This window comes from Pituophis catenifer, unplaced genomic scaffold, assembly GCF_029215685.1.
Source record: "Pituophis catenifer annectens isolate HBS135680 unplaced genomic scaffold, rPitCat1.0.hap2 SCAF_15, whole genome shotgun sequence".
Taxonomy (NCBI): domain Eukaryota; kingdom Metazoa; phylum Chordata; class Lepidosauria; order Squamata; family Colubridae; genus Pituophis; species Pituophis catenifer.
Window position 1 is genome coordinate 16,251,777 of NW_027256895.1, and position 13,809 is coordinate 16,265,585.

The 13,809-nt window shown below is 36.1% G+C and overlaps 1 protein-coding gene across 1 annotated transcript; it reads left to right on the top strand.

Annotated features, from left to right (window-relative positions):
- The first annotated feature begins 1,346 nt into the window (after positions 1 to 1,346).
- On the top strand, positions 1,347 to 7,494 carry LOC139324451 (vomeronasal type-2 receptor 26-like). Its single transcript, XM_070954162.1, has 6 exons — positions 1,347 to 1,519; positions 2,682 to 2,973; positions 3,318 to 4,175; positions 5,199 to 5,426; positions 5,874 to 6,000; positions 6,599 to 7,494. Exons 1-6 carry the CDS (start codon positions 1,347 to 1,349, stop codon positions 7,492 to 7,494), a joined length of 2,574 nt encoding a protein of 857 aa, XP_070810263.1.
- Positions 7,495 to 13,809: the final 6,315 nt, after the last annotated feature.

Consider the following 13,809-nt stretch of genomic DNA (forward strand, 5'->3'; position numbering starts at 1 on the left):
GAAAAGAAAAGGAAAGGAAAGGAAAGGAAAGGAAAGGAAAGGAAAGGAAAGGAAAGGAAAGGAAAGGAAAGGAAAGGAAAGGAAAGGAAAAGGAAAGAATAGGGAAAGGAAAGGAAAAGGAAAAGGAAAAGGAAAAAGAAAGAAAAGGAAAGGAAACGAGAGGAGGGGAGAGAAGAGAAGAGAAGAGAAGAGAAGAGAAGAGAAGAGAAGAGAAGAGAAGAGAAGAGAAGAGAAGAGAAGAGAAAAGAAATAGAAATATCTTAAAAGTTATTTTGATATTTTGATGTTCTCAAACATTCTCCTGATTGCTCCAGAATGTTGAAAACAGCAGAAGGAGCATTCTGAAAATGCTCCTCTGCTCTTTGGGGAGCCATACGTCCACCTGACAGGCTTAATTCCAATCCCAGAGTCTCATTTCTGATGGACTCCATCTTCCACATTCCAGGATGATGTCCTTATAGAGCATGAATAATTGTTATGGTACACCTATTCAGGCTAGATCCCATAAATGAATAGATTTATTTGTTTATTTGTTAGGTTTGTTTGTTTGTTTTTAATTGTTTGTTTGTTCGTTCGTTTGCTAGTTCCACACTTCTTTACTTCCTATCTCCTTCAGAGAGGCTCTCTGGGTGTAGTACAATTTCATCAATAAAATGAAGCTTTAAAACCAGAACAATTTAAGATTGTTTTTTTAAAAAAAAACAAACAAACAAACAAACCAAAGTGCTGTTTTCAGCAAAGTATTAAGTGTTAAATAAAATTGTTGAGAAAAATGACTTCAGCAGATCTATTTCCATACTTTGTTCTATAGTTGTGTTTTGTTTTCTTCTGTGCACATGAACTCTCATTCCCCCATTTGTTCTTCATGTCTTCCAAAAGTTCATAGCAGTTTTTCAGTGTCTATTGAGATATGATAAACATGTTTCTTTCTGATATTTCTCAACGCACCATTGCAGAGAATGGTACTGATTAGTGATTAAGGATAGTTATTGTCCCTTCTTCTCCAAATCTTAAGGGAATTCCAACAAACACTGTAAAAACCATGACCTTGGATTAAGTCATTCCACTATATTAATATCTCCTTAAAAATACAAACATGAATGTAGGGCGAAAAAGGATTTGTGTTTCATCTGGGATTTTTCAATAGAAGACCTCCAAAGTCCCTTCCAGCTCTGTTATTCTGTTAATTTTAGATAAAGTTAATTATCTTAACTTTAGATGCAGTTAATAAGTGGTCCTCAGTTGAATGGTAACAAAGGACCTACTGTTTGATGTCTATAATGGCTACATATTACAATGAATTTGTTATATTCAGAACATTAATTTTACTTTTCCCTCCAACTATGATGAGCATTTTTCCTCCCTACACCTGCAAACTTAGTAGTCCTCTTCCAATTGTTCATAAATATTATCAGTCTGGAGATTTAATCATTGCTGCTATTATTTATCAGGTTCTTTTTCTTACAAATGAGATCACTTTTCAAAGTCTTCCTTCTTATGACATCTTTGATCAGTACCTGTAAGTATCCGTCTACTTCTCCCCCTCCTCATATCTCAACCTCCTCTTCCCCCACATTGCCACCTAAAAGCTGTATTTTAGTACACTTTTATGCTTAAAGGTATTGGTTGCTAGTCAATTGTTATGACCTGTTCCAGTATTTAGTCCATTTTATATTAGACCTTACAAAGACTTAATTTGCCGTAATATTGATGTTGAAATTGAGATGAATATTATTATTTTAACCATAAAATATATGAATTTCATTCTCCTCAATAAACATCCTTCTTTTAACAAAGTCCCTTATTGAAAATAAAAAAGTTTGTCTAATCTAAATATTGCAGAAGCTCTCTGGTTAATTTTGAGCTTTTTTGCCTTTCATTTCATTCAGATATAAAATAGAAAACCTCTAGGGAATATTTTAGGCTATTATACCTCTATGGCGTGAAAAGAGAACTGGCTTAATTCTCTAAGAGATAAGATAGAGATAATATTAAAATCAGATAGAGACGTAGGAAACTGAAGGCAGAAATGTTTTCTCTGGTGTGATATGTTTATCCCCGCAAGTTTTAACTCAGTTACTGATGACTGATCCACTAGCTCCTCTGGAAGTCGGTTATGGTTCCACTACTCTTTCTGTGAAATAATAAAATTAATTTTGAACTTCCCTCCTGTCACTGTGAGATTATGCCCTATGTTCTTATGTTGTAATTAATATTTAGAATAATGCCTTCTAGAACCTTATTCACACTCTTTAATTCATTTAAAGGTTTCAGTCATGTATCCTTTCCTTCTGCCCTCTAGGCTGAATATATTCACTTCCTCTAATATTTCCTGATATGTTTTGTCTCTTAGCTATTGCCCCATTTTTGTTGCCCATCTTTGGACTCACTCAATCTTACCAATACATTTTTTAAAGTGAGGTCTCCAGAACTGAACACAGTATTTCAAATATAGTCTGACTAAATGCTACTTTAGCTCAACGTTAAGTAGCCACAACTAGGTCAGTGTTTCCTGTTTGATACAATCTAGGGTTTATGTTAGTGACCAAATTGCAGGTGTCCAGGAGAAACCATAAACACTAATTTATATCTTTCTGTACGTATAATTGATATGTGTACATTAAAACAGCTGTCTAATTCTGAAACAGAAATATATTGACAGTTTCTAATTCTCACTCAAGGTTCATCACTAATAATTACCAGCACACTTTGGCTCTGGCATTTGCTGTAAAGGAAATCAATGAACATTCTGGGATTTTACACAATGTAAGCCTTGGTTTCCATATCGCTACTCACTATACTGTGGCAATTACAACTTATCATTTAGCAATGGAATTTCTATCTACAAAGGATAAATTTATACCCAACTACAAATGCAATGACCAGACCAACACAGTAGTTGTCATTGGAGGACCCGATATTAACACCTGTCTCAACATGGCAATCACACTATCCAACTACAAATTTCCCCAGGTGAGACAAAAAATGGATCAATGTGAGAGGGTCACTAGCTATTTATTATATTCAAAAGGTGGGTCACTGAAATGGAAATTTGAGCAAAATCATGAATAAGAACATCTTGAAAGGACTATCCCTTTTTGCCTGATAAGCAACATTGTAGATGTCATGTAAAACCAATTATTAAGCACTCTATTTTTGTACCCCACTCAAACCCAGAGATTGGATTAAATAAACACATCATCATCATCATCATCATCATCATCATTATTATTATTATTATTATTATTATTATTATTATTATTATTATTTTGGAAGAGATCCTTCATTCCTATGTTGTTCTGACTTTCTCCATTTAGATCTCATATGGATCAGCTCCATTGGTAAACACTGAAACAGCAATGTTTGTCAAATGGATGTTCCCAGATGAAACCCATCAATTTAAAGCAATATTGCACTTATTGTTACATTTTGGATGGACCTGGGTTGGGTTAGTTTCTCTGCTTGAGGGAGAAAGAGAAAGATTCATTCAGAAGAGACTTTCCATGTTTTCAGAGAAAGGAATCTGCTTTGACTTTATAGAATGTATTCCCCAGATGAGATATGGTAATGCAGCTGCTGAGTGGATAGAAAATGCAGGTAAAATATTCAAAGTGATCATGAAAAGTACAGCCATTGCAGTTATCTTAAGTGCTGCAATTGCAGGCTTGGTGCCCTTGAGACTAATGATCTATTTTTTCAATTATGATAACATTCCAAAGGAGAGAACAGCCAAAGTTTGGATCATGACAGCCCATATGGAATTCACATCCATTCTAATGCAAAGACCGTTGCCCATTGATTTTCTCCACGGTGCACTTTCTTTTGCAATTCACTCAAAGCAGCTGACCGGATTCCAACAATTTATGCAGAAGAGAAACCCAAACTTAGAAAAAGACGATGGGCTTATTAGGGATTTCTGGAAAGATGCATTTGAATGCTCTTTCTCCAGTGATATTACAGATGGGAATGCTGAAAGGATCTGCACTGGAGAAGAGAAGCTGGAGGCTCTTCCCAATTCTGTTTTTGACACCACCATGAATGGACATAGTTACAGTGTCTACAATGCAGTTTATGCTGTGGCACATGCTCTGAGGGCCATGCGCTCTTCCAAACTCAAAGGGGGTCAAAAAATGAATGAGAGGAGATGGAAGCTCTTTCTCCAAGCACCGTGGCAAGTAATGTTGTGTAATGAAAAATTTGGGGAAAAACAGTTATAAGAATAGGAAATTGGGTTTTTGTTTTCTTTTCCCATGTTTTGTTTTAACAATTATAATGCATTACAGAAAATTTTGAAACCTATATGGAAGTACTTGATATTTTCATATGAAAGAAAATAAAAAAAAATAGATATAAATCTAATGCTTAAATATAAAGATCGAAATGGAAAACTACTTTACTACTGAATAGCCTCACCAGCTTAATTTTGGAGGTACTTTGGGATTCCAAGGTCCCAAAGGTGCTTTTTTCAAAAGGCAACTGAAATTTCTTTGTTTTTCCTTGAAAGTTTTTTGCTTCAATTCAGAACTGAAGAAGCTTCTTGGATGAGAAGCAAAACATCTTTAAGGAAAAAGAAAGAACGTCCAGGTGCCTTTTGAAAAAAACACCGTTCAGACACAATTGTTTGGATGACTGAGAATCTCCATAGACAATAAGAGTCAAAGGGAATTATAATAATAAAAAATGACAAGAAATCTTGTGAAAATCAGAATAGTATTTGTTCAAGTGAATAGCAAATTTGTCAATGAATCAGATAAAAAAAATTTCAGGTTAATTTGTTTTATTTTATTATTTTCAAAAGTAACACCTGGAATTACCCCTTGATGGAATTAACAACAATCTTCTCCTAGAATTGTCTATCTCAGTGAATTATATCTTGCCTATACTTTATGGCAGAAAGCTGAATTCACAATTTCTGAAATGTTCAATCATGGCAAAGTGATTTCTCAACTCCATCCCTTTCTTCATTTTCTGTTGGAATTATCATCTGACAATTTTTCATCTGAAAATCGGAAATCATTTGATAAAAAATATTTTTTTCCAGGTTAAAATTTGTGGAGTGATGCAAAATTGAACAGCTTACTTTTCATTTAGCCTAGGCCAAATTGAAAGATACAAATTGAAATTTTCACATTGCCTTCAAAGAGTCCTAATAACTTTCCTGTTTTTTTCTTCTTCTTTTTTTTTTCTTCCTTCTTTAGCGCCACCATTTTTTGCAACAAGTCTCCTTTAACAACAGTGTTGGGGAACAAGTTTCTTTTGGCCCCAATGGGGAATTAGAAACTGGATTTGATATTTTCAATTGGGCAACATTTCCAAACAAGTCCTTTCTGAAAGTCCAAATTGGAAAGATCGACCCCCAGGCTCCCCCAGAAAAGCTAGTCACCATTTCTGCCAAGGGAGCTGTTTGGCCTCTCATGTTTAACCAGGTATGTCTCATTTTTCCCTTTTCATGGCCTAATAATTTTGCTATGTTCAACTATCCATTGTACAGTACTCCTTTTTTTTAAAACAAGTCTGTTCAAAGACCATAATATAGATATTTGATTTGATTTGACACCAACAATATAATGGGACTTTAAGGAGGGCATACACAGAGAGATCTCGAGTTAAAAGTTTTCCCACATCAGCTTCTGGTACATTGCCTCAAACTGTTCCTTAGAATGCAATTATTGGGAATGATCAATCAATTAATGTAATGGGTATGAAATAGGAAGCAGTCAAAGATACGGTTGGGACTTTACATCAGGAAGAAGACTGGAAAATGCATCATGGATGTTTGGATTAAATATGAAGAGTTTGTGTGTGTACAGTTGATGAAAAGAACAATCCCCAAAAATAAATTCTGTGTGAATTCTGATTTTATTTATAAACAGGCATTACCTGTTTCCATCTGTAACAATGAATGTCCTCTTGGCCATAGCAAGATAAAAGTGGAAGGAAAATTATCCTGCTGCTATGTCTGTAAACTATGTCCAGAAGGGAAGATAGCTGACCAATTGGGTAAGCAAAGCACTACAGGTAGCCCTTGAGTTATGACTACAATCAATCTCAAAACTTCTGTTGCTAAATGAGATATTTGTAAATATTTGAATTTCGCCCTATTTTAAAACCTCTCTTGTCATAGCTGTTAAGTGAATCACTGCAGTTGTTAAGTTAGTAACCAGTTATTAAGTGAACCTGGATTGACTTTGCTTGCCAGGAGGTCTCACAAAGTGATCACATGACCCCAGGACTCTGCAAATATCAAAAACAATTCAGTTCTGAATTGTGAAACCTTTGTTTTACCACTTAAAAAGGTGATCTCACCTTTAATTTGGCCCAGTGACATCCAGGGATTTAACGAGGATAATCAAAAAATTGAATTTTCTAGGAGCTAGTATAGCTCTGGCAGAGTAAAAGAACTAGGTGAGTTAAGTGCATGTCCACTGCATTGCAAACCAGTTTTGCTTTTGAAATGGTCTTCAAGGGCAGCACCATATAAAGGTCATTCCAGTAATCAAATAGGGATCTCATTAAGTCTACAGAATTCTGTATAAAATGGGAGCAAACTGAAAATGAACTGATGAGATAATGTTTCTATGAATGGTTTCTTTTTCAGACTTAGATGACTGTTTTCCTTGTCCAGAGGATCAATATCCAAACAAGGATAAGGATAGTTGCCTTCCAAAACATATAATATATTTAACTTATGAAGAACCTTTGGGGATTTCTTTGGCAGTGATTGCAGTCTCCTTTTCTGTCATCTCAGCTGTGGTCCTCGGGATATTCCTTAAACATCAGGACACACCTATTGTGAAAGCCAATAATAGGAACCTCACTTATAGCCTTCTTGGTGCTCTCCTGCTCTCTTTCCTTTGCACTTTGCTCTTCATTGGGCAACCTACCCAAGTGAAATGTCTCTTGAGACAAACTGCTTTTGGCATCGTCTTCTCTGTAGCTCTTTCTTGTATATTGGGGAAAACAATCATAGTGGTCCTTGCTTTCATGGCTACCAAGCCTGGATCCAAAATGAGAAAATGGGTGGGGAATAGGCTGGCTATCTCTATTGTCATATCTTGCTCCCTGACACAATTTTGCATTTGTGTGGTGTGGCTCACAATTTCTCCTCCCTTCCCAGATTCTGACATGCACTCCATGGCTGAAGAAATTGTTCTACAATGCAATGAAGGTTCAACCACCATGTTTTATACAGTGCTTGGCTTTCTGGGGTTCTTGACTGCTGTCAGTTTCACTGTGGCCTTCCTAGCCAGGAATTTGCCTGACAGCTTTAATGAAGCCAAATTTATCACCTTCAGCATGTTGGTCTTTTGCAGTGTCTGGGTGTCGTTTGTTCCCACCTATTTGAGTACCAAGGGGAAATACATGGTGGCTGTGGAGATCTTCTCCATTTTGGCTTCAGCAGCTGGATTACTGCTCTGCATATTTTCCCCCAAATGCTTTATCATTGTTCTGAGACCTAATCTGAATAAGAAGGAGCAACTAATGAAAAAATGAAAATGATTTTAACACCATATCCCTTGAATGTAATCCAATTGGTTGCTTTCAGCATTTAGGGGCTTTTTTTCTCCCCTCCATCGCCATATCAATATGAGACATACAAAGCAATAATTCTGACAATTTCACTTCAGAACCTAGAATGTTCCCTTAATCTTTTTTAATGTTAGATAATTATTCTGAGCCCTAATCAGAATAGGAGGCAATAACTAATCAAGAAGAAGATATAATATACATGAATGTAAAAATGAATTGATTTAAATCCTTCATCCCATGAGCTTTATAATATCCCTATCAAAATATAAGTAAAGCATCCCTGGTATGTTTGAAGCCAAAGTTTGTCATCATTTTGGGTGTTTTGAGATGATTAATAATAATAATAATAATAATAATAATAATAATAATAATAATAATAATAATAATAAACTAGGGATAACCTGTGCCTTATTTGCCCTTCAAACCTTCTCAATATTCCCTGTAATCCTTTTTTAAGGTACTGGAAAATCCAAGTTAACATTCTTTTCCACAATGTTGAAAGTTTGAGAGTCACTTTGTTATAGCAGGTAAGGTGCTGGGTCAAAAACTGGGGGACAATGTGTTCTTATCCTTTTAGTCATGAAAGGCTAAAAGAAATGTTGTTGTGGAACAGGGGAAATTTGTTTGAAGAAGATGGAATTGAAAAACTGCTTCTCAGCTTCCCTGAGAAACTACTCTTATTCATAATGACTACTGTACCACCTTTGTCTTCTTACTTAATTATGATGTCATTATTATTACTGTGCCTTGGTTGAGATCTAATTCTGCCCTACTGTGATTAATGCATAAAGAGAGCATTGAAAAAAGGATTGAAAAAAGCACAACAAAAAATGTTCTTTCTGCACCAACTCAGGAAGCTCAAACTGTCAAAAGAACTGGTGATTCAGTTCTACAGAGAAATTATTGAGTCTGTCATCTACACCTCCATAAGGGTCTGGTTTGGCTCTGCAACCAAACAAGACAAACACAGACTTCAGTGGATCATTAGATCTGCAGAAAAAAACAATTGCTACCAACCTGCCTTCTCCTGAGGACCTGCATACTGCACGAGTCAAAAAGAAGGTCTGTGAAAATATCTACAGACCCCTCACACCGTGGACATAAATTGTTTCAATTTCTGCCCTCAAACAGACCCTATAAGGCACTGCACACCAGAACAACTAGACACAAGGACAGTTTTTTCCTGAATGCCATCACTCTGCTTAACAACTAATTCCCACCACACTGTCAAATAATTTACTAACACTGTTTTACTATTATTCTTTTCTCCCTTCTTAGTATCTATCTCTTCCCACTTATGACTATAACCATGTTGCTTTTATCTTTCAATTTATATTGTTTTTATTTGCTTCCTAGTTTGATTTGATAGCTTATTAGTAACCTTGACTATCACTAAGTGTTGTATTCTTGATGAATGTATTTTATTCTCCTCATGTACACTGAGAGCATATGCACCAAAGACAAATTCCTTGTGTGCCCAATCACACTTGGCCAATAAAGAATTCTATTCTATTCTATTATTTTGGGTTAAGCTTGATGGTGAAGGCAATAATTGTGGACATCCAATTCATTGTTCTATTGATCTATGTGTATCTTTTTATAAATGCATTTGAGATTTGGTGTGATTTGCAGTGACATATTGTCCTCAGTTTATCTAAACTGAGCATGTTCTTAGATGGGTTCACAATATTGGGGTTGGGGGTGGGGGGAGGATCCTGTGGAATCCTACCATTATGACTATTATTATTTAGTTTATGATGAAAACATGAATAAGAGCAGTAAACATATACAGTCAAGCCACTTAATTATATACAAAACATATATGGGGATATCACAGTGGCTTCATAATTGGATGTCCAATTCAGCTATCCAGGCAGTCAACTCTGGCATTGCTTTGTGCATGTCTTCTAGCAATTACTTTGTGGGTAATTTTACACGATATGTTTAATAGTTCCCATTAAAGATTGCAATACCTTACATCTTCTAGTATCAGTCCTATTTTGGTGAATAGATACCTATAGAGTTTTGGACAGTTTGTTTGTTTTTATTGAAGGAGATGAGTTTTGCAATGTAGGTTCATTGTCTGCTCATGGCAAAATCCAGATGTAATTGAGATTCCAGGGACAGGATGGTGTAGACATTAATAATAGACAACCTATTAAGACAATTACAAGAATTACATATTTAAAGGAAATATCAAAGAAAAATAACTAAAGATCAGTATGCGCAAAAGGGTATCTTTGCAAAGTGCCAATAGAGGAAAAAGACTTTTACAGAAGATATCCCTCAGGAAAGGGAAGGCAGGGCATAAGAAAGAGATTCAGAATATCTTTTCCTCAATTTTTCTAGAAATAAATTTAGAATAGCTTTGACAGATTGTCAAGGTTTTTTCCCGTTTAGTTGACTAAAAATAAATGTCATTCCAAAAAACCAAAGAATTCCAATTTTTCAACCTGCCATGAGTAGGAGAGTCCAGGTAGTCCTCAACTTTCAACTACAATTGGGATTGGAATTTCTGTTGTAAGTTAGTATGGTTGTAAAGTGAGTCATCACAAGAGAGCCAACTTTGAAAGCTTGACAGAATGCAATAGTATGGAGGGAAGAAGCGTGGCCAGTGTCGCGGAGGTACAGTGTGGAATCAGTGCTCCGGGAGAACACCGATATCCCAGCTGTTTTGGGGATCTCCGAGATAATAGCTGTCCTGTAGGAACAGTGAAGAATGGAGACACAGGCTGGCACAGAGAGGGAAGGTGCAAGTTCCTTGAAGTGCCAGCATTAGTGTTCGACCCAGTAGTGAGGGAAGGCAGCCATCGGAGCTGTCAAAAGCCGGGGCGGTCACTAACAAGAAGAGGAAGAAAAGTGAGGCTCATCTGGATGAGAGATTGATGTCCTGGAAACAAGGTTCCTTAAAAAAAAAATTCTCTCTTGAACTTTAAAAATATTTAAATTAAAAAGAATTGGCAAAGAGGAGAGGGGAGAGAGCAGAACAAAGCTACCTCCCCACTTCTGGAACAGCGGCAAAGAAGCAGAAGCCATTAAAAATGACAAATTAGCAAAAGTGGAAAAACCAAGTTAACAAATTTAGTAAAATTGGAAGCAGATTGGGAAAAGAGGTTTCTCTGACAAATGAACTGCATTTTGAAAACTTAAATTGGCTGTAGCTGGAAGTTTAAATCTGAAAAAGAAAAGTGATATTTTAAGACTATTTCAAGTGCCATCTTGTAGTGACAGAAGAAACCTAAGAGAGTAAAGGAATAGACAAGAATGAAATGACCTTGGACAGTGTTTTGGAAACTGGCCACAAGACTTTGATAAGAAGTAATCTTCTTTTTCTTTTCTGCCTAAAAGACAAATTAGAGATAATATAAGAATTATACTGGATACATTGGAATATTATGAGGCACATCCAGAGAAACAAATGGCATTGTTATTCCTAGACACACAGAAAGCATTTGATAACGTGAATTGGCAATTTATGATCCTACAATTACAAAAGATGGATTTTTTAATATGATTAAAACTATATATAAAGACCAATCAGCAAAAGTAATAATGAATGGTGAAATGACAGAGAAAATAGATATAAGAAAAGAAACTAGACAAGGATGTTCATATCTCCATTATTATTTATTTTGATTCTAGAAATGTTAAATAGAAAAATAAGACAAGATAAAGAAATAAAAGGGCTGAAAATTAAAAAAGAAGAATATAAGTTACAAGCATTTGTGGATGATTTAGTATTCATTATGGAAGAACCAATAGAAACAGGCTCAAAGTTAATCAAGCAAATAGACGAATATGGAGAAGTAGCTGGATTGAAGATAAACAAAGATAAGACAAAAATTATAGTCAAAAACATGAGAGAAAAACAAAAGAAACAACTAATGGAGAAATAGATATCCAAATAGTGAAGAAGGTGAACTTTTGGGGCATCTAACTGACTTCAAGATGTATTACAGTGAAGGAAGACAATTATAAACTAAGAAATCAAATCAAAATAGACTTGGAAAAATGAAAAAAATTACAATTATCTTTAATGGAAGAATAGCACTAATCAAAATGAATGTATTGCCAAGACTGTTGTTTCTCTTTCAAACAATACCAATAAAGTTGGAAAAAAAATATTTTGAGAATAAATTTTGAATAAAATGATGTGGAAATATATATGGTAAGGGAAAAATGCAAGAATTAATCTTAAATTGCTCCAAGATTCTAGAACCAGAGGAGGATTTGGTCTACCGAATTGGGAATTGTATCACCAAGTGGCACTGTTAACTTGGATTAAAGAATGGATTTTATTGAGAAATACAAGTCTATTGACTTTGGAAGGACATGACTTACAATTAGGTTGGCATGCGTTTTTATGGTATGGAAAAAATAGAATACATGGATACTTACAGAGACATTGTGTAAGAAATGGTTTGTTAGCAGTATGGGAGAGAGTAAAAAAAACCTTATATGGAAATACCAATGTGGCTTTCAACAATAGAAGCCTTGACACATCCAAACATGTTTAATATGGACAGAACTGTAAAATATAAAGACATTTTAACAGAGAAGGGAGAACTGAAACAGAAGCATGAATTAGAAAAACAAGGGATTAAGACTGATTGGTATACATGGCTGCAGATACAATCAAGATATGATAAAGATTTGAAACAATATTTGAAACAATATGGTTTTAATTTGGGGGAATCAGAATTGGACCAGATTTGATTGGAAAAGAGGAAAAAAATGATTAAAAGACTGTATAATTATTTGTTGCAAATTAGATTAGACGATGAAGAAGTTAAAGGGACAATGATAACATGGGCAAAAAACTTTGGTTATGAAAGAGAATTAGAGAAATGGCAACAATTATGGGAAAGGAATTATAAATTGACAATGGCAACTGCATATAAAAAAAATTTATATAAAATGCTTTATAGATAGCATATGCCACTGGAAAGATTAGCAAAAAAGTTAAAGGATAAATCAGCTAAGTGTTGGAAATGTTCACAACTGCCGGGATCATATTGTCATATGTGGTGGTCATGTACAGAAGCAAAAAATTCCCGTATTTTTCGGTGTATAAGACGCACCTTTTTACCCCCAAAAAGGGGTTGAAAATCTGGGTGCGTCTTATACACTGAATGTAGCCCCGCCCACCCACCGGCCCCCACCCTTCGTCCATTTTTGGCCAGTTCCAGGCGGCAGGGATCTGGGTCGGGGCACAGCCTGAGGAACTAACCCTCCCTCTTCGGGATGGTGGGGGATGGGATCTGCCCAGCAGCTTTGGGGAACAAGGTGGGTGCCATAAGTTGCAGTTGGTCACCACTCTGGCCACACTGACTTCACTCCCCAGCAATGTGAGGAGCCGCCGCCACTGCTGCCTAACCCTCTCTGTGCCCAGGAGCCAAGCCGAGCTGAATGGGAGCCCCTAAAGGGAAACATTCCTCCTTTCCAGCCATCGCTGCTTGGATTCCAAAATGCAAACCTCAAGAGTCGCACTTTAGGTGGTGGCCAGTTCCCCTGCAATGTACAATGAGAAAATGGGAAATGCTTTGGATTCAGGGAGGAGATTGTAGCGCTGCTGCCTAAAAATGTTGCAGAGCCGCGCGCCCCGGTCCTCCTTCTCAGCAGACTCTTCTCTTTCCTCTGGGCCAGATCCACTGCCTGAAACACAGTACACTTTTTTTTGTCTCTGCACACACCCCATGTTTGGAATCGGGAAGGAAATTGCGGGTTCGGGCAGCAGACCCTTGAAAGCTTGAAAGAAGTCCCAATGAGCAATTAGCAGTTAATTGGCATTTGGGAATTTAAGCGGAGAAAAAAAAAGAGGAACTTTAAAGTTAAAACAAAAGCCCTAAAAGGAATCTTCCACCTGGATTTAAAATTGAATTTTGAAAGAAATAAAAACAAGACAAGGAAAAAGGAGACAGAGAAACATTTTTTAAACAGTAAAAAGATTTAATTCAGAAGAGAGGAAACTGGTGTTCCCATAGAGTTACAAAATGGATACTTTGTTGCTGAAAGAGCTGTGAATTGAAGAGAGACATCTGCTGGCAGAGAGATCGTGGGAAAGAACCATAGGAGTAAGATTAAGAGGAGCGGAGAGGACGGGGACTGAGATTGTGATGGCTCAAGTGAGTATTTGAATTGGACACTATCTGGAAAGAAAAAGAGATATTGCATGGACTTTGAAACTAGATAAGTAAATGAAAATAATAAATTGGAAAATTCTAGCCTTTTAAAGTGACAATATGGAGAATTGGGAGGAAGAATGTGAGACATTAAGGG

Coding starts and splice junctions, on each gene's coding strand:
- LOC139324451 (XM_070954162.1), top strand. CDS start 1,347: ATGAGCATTTTTCCTCCCTACACCTGCAAACTTAGTAGTCCTCTTCCA. Junction 1,520..2,681: donor GACATCTTTGATCAGTACCT/GTAAGTATCCGT, acceptor TTCTCACTCAAG/GTTCATCACTAATAATTACC. Junction 5,427..5,873: donor GGCCTCTCATGTTTAACCAG/GTATGTCTCATT, acceptor ATTTATAAACAG/GCATTACCTGTTTCCATCTG.